This window comes from Phalaenopsis equestris, unplaced genomic scaffold, assembly GCF_001263595.1.
Source record: "Phalaenopsis equestris unplaced genomic scaffold, ASM126359v1 Scaffold000326, whole genome shotgun sequence".
NCBI classification, from domain to species: Eukaryota; Viridiplantae; Streptophyta; class Magnoliopsida; order Asparagales; family Orchidaceae; genus Phalaenopsis; species Phalaenopsis equestris.
Genome location: NW_018164768.1, coordinates 592,506 through 601,259, shown reverse-complemented (window position 1 = coordinate 601,259; position 8,754 = coordinate 592,506). Strand labels below are relative to the sequence as shown.

The following is an 8,754-nucleotide window of genomic DNA, read 5'->3' as shown; positions in this document are numbered from 1 at the left end:
CACAATATGTAATTACAACATTACCCCTGTACCATACCGCGGGGCTTTGCCCCCGCATCCCAACCCACGTAACTTCCTAATTTGGACAGATTCTTCCGCTCCGCTCTGCTTCGATCCAGCGTCTGTCCCGATATGATATATGAGCCATATCATAACAGGTTTAAATGTAAAAAGTGAAAAGTGAAATGTTAGGTATGTAAATACAAGGGAATTGAGTGGTATGTATGTAAATCCTCATCGGGACATTTACTTACATACCACCCAATTCTCATACTCTTACACATCTAACATCTAGACTTTACTTTTTACATTTTACCACGAAAAATCTATCATATCACATAAAAAATAACACTATTTTAACCTTTAAAAAGTGGAATGCACTTTTTCATTCACGTGTAAGGTGACAAATGTAAAAATTGAAAATTTAACTGTTAGATATGTAAATTAACAGGATTTGAGGGGTGTGTAAGTAAACTCTCCTTGAATTTTCATCTTTTCAACAGATGTTTGTGATTTTAGTAAATCATTTATTGTCCACATTGCAGGAAGGATTCTGAACAGACCAAACAGATCGAAGAACTCCATAAACAAAATGATGATTTGGCGAACGAGAAGGGGCGCCTGCTCGAAGAGATCGAGCGAATAATGTCGGTGTCCGGTCAGATCTGAAAAAAAACAATTTTTTTTTTCTTGGCCTGAAAACATCATTCTACAATTTGACTGTTTTTATAGCGCCATTGTATACTCCAAAGGAGAATTGAGAAGAGGAATTTTCTTCAGGGTTTGTATCAGTATATGATGAGGAGAGTTGAAGAAGATTTATAATGCCAACTGTGACTGTGTTATATATACAGAGAACTATTTGTTGTTTTGAATTCTGATGGAAAAATTTTGATGTTATGGGCATGAGATTTTGTCCATTGTGATGTATTATTTTGAATAAAGCGATTAATGTTGAGAATTGTTCAAATCTGTGTATGTTTAGCTGAAATATGAAGGTGGCAAAATGATATGATTCTCACCTATTTAAGTATTGTTTGGTCTAGTGGTCTCGCGGTTTTGACTTATTGGTATAACTTCTCAGGAGATTACTCATCTAAGGAGTGTTTCAAGGCAAGCACACTTAATATTGAAGTTTTTAATGAAATTCCACTGTTACATCAGCAGATGCCTCGATGTATAAGCGTTCAGCTTCATTTGACTTAAGGGGCTTCACAATCTCCTTCCACTTAAGAACTTGACGTCCTCGTAAGTACTTTGATATCATTCTGTCACCCCCTAGATTCGAAAGACGGGTGGTGACTTAGAGACCACCCGTCTTTATCATGCCCTTCTTTGTTAGGGTATATCATGTTTTGGATTTGGGATGTGACAACTTTAGATTTGAAATTTGTGCATTCCAACATGATCTATAGTATGTAATAATTTCTATATTTCTACATAATACAATAATGGGGCATTTACATACATACGGCATGATTCTTATGTAATTATGGGGCATTTACATATCTAATATTAGAGGCATTTGCATACATACCACCTAATTTTTCTATATATTTACATATATAACATCTAAACTCTGCTTTTAATGTTTATACCAATTACCCAATAAATTTTTCATGTCATTAAAATATCACCATTTTAACTTTTAAAAAAGTGAAATTTAAAATGGTACTTTTGTAAAAATTAAATTTGAGGGGTTAAATATGTAAATGCATAGGAATAAATGAGTGATTTGTATGTAAATCTAACAAAACATTAATATCAAAGTACTCCAATAATAGAGTTAGGTGTTGTAATTTTTATAGTCATTAATGTTGAATGGCATTAGTAGTAGTGGGGCCACCCAATGAGTGATGTTGGGCCGTTTCGGCCCAGAGCGGCTGACTAAAATATACATGGGCCCAACTTTCTACAATAACTCCTTTTCATGACATGTCCACTCACATTTTGACGTTTTTCTTTCTTTTACGACATTTAATTTCTAACAAAAATTCAGAGAGGAAAAAAAAATCTCTTCTATTTGTTATCATTCTTATATTTATATTTATAGTAAATTAAAATTATATTGTGAAATATCGATAATATCATTGAAATTTTTTATTGCTGGTCGGTCGTAGTAACTGTCAAAATTATCATTACTGTGGACGAATCTTTTCTCATCAGACCAAAATTTCGCTTGCTCCTAGGCCGGCGATGTACTTCTCCGCTTGTTTGTCAATTTTCTCATTTTGGTTAGTTTGATCATCTGCCTCGTGTGTTAGGTATGACTCATATATCATATAGGGATAGACGTTGGAACGAAGCGGAGCAGAGCGGAGCGAATCAGAAGTCTGTCCAAATCGGGAAGTTACGTTATGTGGGTTGGGGGTGTTGGGTCAACGCCCCGCTATACGGTACAGGGGTAATTTGGGAATTACATATTGTACTGTAGGGTTTTCTCTAGGATTATAAATAGACCTGTTTGTAATCCTAGGTCTTTGAGAGAGTTGGATCCCTGAATTCTGTAAACCCTTTTCTGAATATTGAAAGGAATACGCCGCTCTGCTCCCGAGGATGTAGGCATCTTTGCCGAACCTCGTTAAATCTCTGTGTTCTTCTGGATTTGTGTCGATTGCTGTTTTCTTCGCCCTATTTTTTTCTCAACATCGTGTCGATTGGAGTCTAAAGCATGTAAATATAAAAGTTAGAAGTTGGATGTGTAAATATATAAGATTTATGTGACATGTACGTAAAAATATTTCTGTTGAATGTTTTTTATCAACTTAAGTTTTGACAATGATTATTTATTTGAAAAATATATCACTAAAATAGAGTATAAATAACTAAATTTGTGAGGGGCATTTACAAACATACCACCAAATTCCATTGTATTTACATATCCAACACTTAAATTTTACTTTTTACATTTATCACCCAAATTCCATTTTATTTACATATCCAACACTTAAATTTATTTTGAAATTAAGATTAAAATACTATATATCTTGAAATAATTTAATTATTTTTATATCATCATCATGTAAGTGACATAAAAATATCTTGGCACAATATTTCTCATTAACATGGCGTTAATACTAATTCAGATATATCTCTTAATGATTCATATTTTATTTTGATTATTTATAATGATATTATTAACCATATTTTTAACAGCCGCCAGCAATAATGCACGCCACTTTTCTTGTCAAGCCTAAAGCAAAGATAAAAAAAGGGGGCTGCATATCAGTCCAAAATAGCCACTCGCATGAAAACGATATTTATATTGAAAAGTTTCATTAAATTTATTAAAAATAATTAAAAAAATTATGAAATATTTGATTAATGGGCATTTACATATAAATCTTATGGTTCTTTCGAATTTAAATATTTAAAATCTAAGGTTTAATTTTTATATTTAAGCTATTCTATCTACTTTTGGCAAGCTTTATTTCAATTTTTACAAATTTTGACAACTAGTTATGGCTACGATTGCGTTGAATCCAAATATGTCTTGTGAATTATACTCGAGAATCGGAGCGGTATAAACCTGAGAGAAGCACACAAGGACATGTCTCATTGGAGCGAACTGGTGTATTCTCGGACTCTGTGACTCATTTTATATATAAAAAGAGATATTATAGAGATGGGAAGGAGAAGAAGTCTCTCTTAAGTATGGCTCTCTCTTTGAGAGCAAAAAATCCACGTTACAAGTATTGGACCCTTTATTTATCGAAGATAGAGGGCCACTAAGATAGAATTACATTTTTGGTCTTATTTTGATGAGGGAGTAATAAGATATTTTGGTATTTTCATATTTGGTAACCACTTTTAGCATCCTTTGATGTTTTTGGATTCTCCACATGACGAATTTCTCCTTCGGTTGGCTGAGAAGTTGTCGGTTAAATATTTTGTATGGGTGTTAAACGACATTTGTGTTTTTGGTGGCGGTTTGGGTTTGGAAGTAGCTTCGGTTGGGTCTGGATGACCGACCGGTTAATCCTCGGTAGTCGGTCTTAGATGACTTGACGATTGCCTGAGGAGATGACCGGTCATAAATGGTCGTTCGGCCTTTTGCTGGCAACTAGTCATGGATGGGCGACTGACTAGAAGATCGAACTCCAACTAATTGGTTGACGAATCATAGACCTTTATATTTTCCATCATACATGTTTGTCAGTTGTCGGTCGGCCAAGTCGATCCTTGGTCGATTGACTTTAAGCCACCAGATTGGCCATGAGTTATTTGGCCAAACATTTTGATTTGGTTCTTTAATCTGCTTTGAGATTCGTGCAAATCATTTTTGGGTGTAGAGAATGATTCTATTTTAAAATGCAAATATTCCTGTTATGTGTTAGAAGATTCGGGGTGGTAGAGTAATGAATTATCGTTTTAACACTTCACAAGAATTCAAAACAAACTCATATGAAAAAAATAACCAATAGAGACAACATATGTTTTTACGTGAAATCCCAGAAAGGGAAAAAACGATGAGGGTTTGGCCGAGTTGGTGAGATTCACTAGAAACTGAAGACTACAAGTACAACCTATTGTTCGACAGATGAAAAAGGTTACAAAGTCTCTTGAGTTACAATTGCGATGTGCAGACAACTTATCACAAGAAATGGACAACGATCAGTGTTATTGGCGGCGACAACGGTGGTCGGTGATGGTCGACGGTGGCATAAGTGATGTTGAACTTCAGTTATTTCTCAAAGTTTCAAGCTCTTCCTCGGTTCTTAAGCTCTCTCCCTTCATGAGAGGGGTGAGACTCCATTCATAGAAATATGAGTGCAATTAATGTAGGAATTTAAACCACTGTGATCAGACGGTCTGAAGAGGTTCCCTCAATCAGATAATGTATGATGGACATTTGAGAACCTTAACGATGTCAGAATTGAGCGATCTTAAGTCCGTTGAATTCATCTTATCGAGACACTCGATTTGTCTATGAACTCGCTGGATTCAACGTTCATTTGACATTCCAAATGTGTTCATAAAGCTTCAAAATGTGGTTTAATGGCCTGACCTAAGCTTTATTTGACTTAAATTAGATCAATTTTTGTATCATCGACTCCGCCTCATCGAGCCGATCAATTTGACTTAGTTTGCTGAAATCAGAGCTCTCGATGATTCTTAATTTAAGTTTGAATGTTTCTTCTCAAAAATGTGCACTATGATTCTTAACGTGCCTTAAGATTCACGTCGAATGGTGGAAATTTTTTGATTGCATATCAATTTCTATTTAAAATTTAATATTTTTGTGTCAAAATTCTAAGAGCAATAATACACACCTGGAAATATTTTTGTAAACATAAATCTCAATGAGAATTGATTTACAAGTTTAAGACATCAACATAAGTTTGTTTGATCAAATGTGTATACCTTATAAGCTATCTCAACCAATCTATTTAATAATTTAATATAATACCAAAATAACAAATTTTTTTTTCCGTCAAAATATTCTAGCACATATTAAGTTATTTTAATTTTAGTAAAAACATATTTCAATGAAAAAGACTAAAAAGTAGCGGCAATGATACGCAGTCAACAAATTTTCATCATTTTGCACGAATCACGAGACAATATATTGGGTAAGAAACTTTCAAATTTTAATTAAAAGTCATCTAGAGCTCCGATTTCAGCAAATTTATAGTCAAACTGACCAGCTCGATGAGACGGACCTAATGATATAAAAACTAGTATGATCCGAGTCAAATCAAGTCCAGATCAAGTCATTAAACCACTATTGGAAGATTTTCCGAATACATTTGGAAGGTCAAATAGATGTCAACACTAGGAAACCTATACTAAAATTGAGCATCTTGACAAGAAAAATTCAACGAGTTTAAGATCACTCAATTCTGACATCATTAAGACACTCAAATGTCCATTAAACATCGTATGATTGAAGAAAACACTCTGAACCATCCGATCAAATTGGTTCTTATTACTGTATTAATTGCACCCAGATTACTATAAATAAACCCTTACCCCTAACATGAGAGAAGGCTGAAGCCTAGAGAGAGTTTGAGGCCATGAGGAGGTGTTGTAGCTCAGCATCACCGCCAACCGACGTCGATCACCGTCGACCACCACCAGTCGCCGCCGACCACTGCCAATAGTCATTGACACCACCAACCGGACGTCATCAGTCAATGTTATAACTTGGAAAATCTTGTAAGCATTTCATGTCTGTGGGATAAGAGCTCATCACTACGGTCTATGTGTCAACCACGACCTATGTGGTCATAGTTCGTGCAGTTCCCGACTCCGGCCCTCACGGCTTACGGACGTCAAGCATACTCGCCACTATAGCCTATGTGATCCACAGTTCTCGCAACTGCTTACTACAGTTTCTCTAGACAATCAAAGCTTCTAGAGCAATCATCGACAACACTCACGACAGACTACTACCTCCACAACAATCAATAATGACCCTTGCAACTTATTGTCACCAAGAACTGCGGCCAGCTTTTAGTTATACAACTTTGTAATTTCATCTTTTCTAATTTAAGAGAAGCATGAATATATGTACTCATTATTTATAGTGGATTATTTCAACTGGGTTATACCTTGTGGTTTTTCTCCTTCTTAAGGGTTTTCTACGTAAAAAGTCGAGGCGTCTTCTCTCCTTACTTCTCTTCCTTTATCTGGGTGTGATGAATTCTCGTGCAATGTAAAGGCGATAATTCATTACACTACCGCCGCAAATTTTTTTGGCACGCATCAGGTAAGATATGATTTGTTCTAATATATTTATTTTAATTTTGAATAATTATTAAAGCCTCCTTCCAAAAAGAAAAATTATTCCGATTTAATTCACTGGGAATGTAGAGGCCACAGAGCTGTCGTCCTCGGTTCATCTCCCTCTCTCTCAGGAGCTTTCCCTCTCTCAGTGGCAATGGGAGCTCAAAGCTCAGAAACCTCACACCCCAATGAGGTAATCCTCAACCTGACACCTCCGTCTTCCAAAACCAACTCCGGCTTCCCATCACCACCGCCGCCGCCGCCGCCGCCATCGACGACAAAAGTTCGGCCGGCACCCCCTCCTCCCGTTCCCAAACCCAAATCCCGATTCGTTGAGCTCAACTGCCCTCCCCGAGCAGGTGCTCCCAAGAGATCTCACTCGCTCCCCGCCGCCGATCCCTTGCCCTCCTCCGACTCCGATTCCGACGACGACAATCGCCCCTTCTCCGACAAATTTCTCCCCGACAGCCACCTTCGACGCCGCCGCTGCAGATTCGGCCTCCGCGCAGCCGCTGAAAGCCTAGCTCTCCTCCCACCCGCCGCCCTCCTCATCTCCATCCTCTTCTTCAAATCCCTCCGCCATAAAGTGTTCTGGGACATCCAAATCTGGCGATGGTGCGTCGTCGTGATTTCAATCTTCTCCGGACGCCTAATCTCCGGCTGGCTAGTCTGGATCGCCGTATTCCTCATCGAGCGCCATTTTCTCCTCCAGGAAAAGGTCCTCTACTTCGTCTATGGCCTTCGTCCGCGGATGCGTCTGGCTCGGCCTCGTTCTTCTTGCTTGGTACCTCGTCCTCAACCCCGATCGATCCGATCGATCTTCTTCCGGCATCGCGCTCCGCCGAATCTCCCGCGGGCTCGTCACCGTGTTCGTCGCCTGCACGATCTGGCTCCTCAAGATCATCTTCGTTAAGGTTCTCGCTTCCTCTTTTCATGTGGCGACATTCTTTGACAGGATGAAGGAGAGCGTGTTCCACCATTATGTTCTAGAGGCGCTCTCCGGCGATCCGAAAGATCCAGAAGAGAAGGGGTTTGGTGGGGGGGATGAGAAGCCTAGAAGGGCTGTTAGGGTGACGAAATCGATGGCGGGGAAGGTTGATATGGAGAGGCTGCGTCGGCTGAGCAGAGCAAAGGTGAGTGCGGCGAGCGTGCGGCGACTGGTAGGTGTTGTGAGAAGGACGGGGTTGACGACGGTATCGAGGACGGTGGATGAGCTTGTTAAGGCGGGGGAGTCGGAGATCGGCGACGAGATGGAGGCCATGGCCGCCGCCCAGCAGATCTTCAGGAACGTTGCCGGGCCAGCAAAAAAGTGAGTAAAGATCTTTCGCGCGAAAATAATAATAATAATAATAATAAAAAGGGTTAGACGTCACTCAAAATATAAATTTGAATTTTATCTTTAGAATTTTATACTTTTATTTCTCTCATATTTAATATTATTTTATCTTTTTTTATATTAAACAAGTAGTTAGGTTGAACTCTATAAAATTAATCAAGTTCAAGTTCTACTCAAATGATTTACACTCTAAGAGAAAAATAATAAGAAATTAATTAATATAAAATATAAAATATTATTTTTTAAAATATTTTTAAAACTTTAAATTCATGTATTTTGAGTTTATTTTATATTCATATTTTCTTAAACTAGGCAGCTCACGAGCTAACGAGTCGAGTACGGGCTAGCTTGATCTTGGTTTATTAGCTTATTGAGTTCCATTTAGGGCTGTAAACGAGCCGAGCTTGAGCGAGCTCAGACTTGGCTCGTGTTCGGCTCGTTCGAAATAACTCGTGTTCGAAATCGGCTCGTGAACAGTGTGTTCGTGTTCGGCTCGATTTAAATATTTGTGTTCGTGTTCAGCTCGAAATTGGCTCGTTAAACTAAAATTGAGAAAAATAGATGTAAAGTGTAGGATTCAAACCTGGATCAAATCTATACAAAAGAAGACATTAACCACATTGTCATATGAGATGTTATGATTTAAATTTAGACATAAATATATATAATATATTATTATACAAATAATA

At 37.8% G+C, this 8,754-nt stretch overlaps 2 protein-coding genes across 3 annotated transcripts in view; both read left to right on the top strand.

Annotated features, from left to right (window-relative positions):
- Nucleotides 1–970, top strand: part of LOC110025752 — a 17,191-nt gene extending 16,221 nt beyond the window's left edge. For both annotated transcript variants that reach the window (XM_020726392.1, XM_020726393.1), the window contains exon 11: nt 546–970. In XM_020726392.1, coding sequence (XP_020582051.1) covers nt 546–669 — 124 coding nt within the window. In that variant the 3' untranslated portion in view covers nt 670–970. The remainder of the gene's footprint in view (nt 1–545) is intronic.
- A 5,810-nt stretch (nt 971–6,780) lies between these two features.
- LOC110025741 (mechanosensitive ion channel protein 10-like) overlaps nt 6,781–8,754 on the top strand; it is a 5,831-nt gene continuing 3,857 nt past the window's right edge. Inside the window, 2 exon segments of the mRNA XM_020726373.1 lie at nt 6,781–7,473; nt 7,475–8,038. Of these exon segments, the coding sequence (XP_020582032.1) occupies nt 6,884–7,473; nt 7,475–8,038 (1,154 nt within the window). The 5' untranslated portion in view covers nt 6,781–6,883.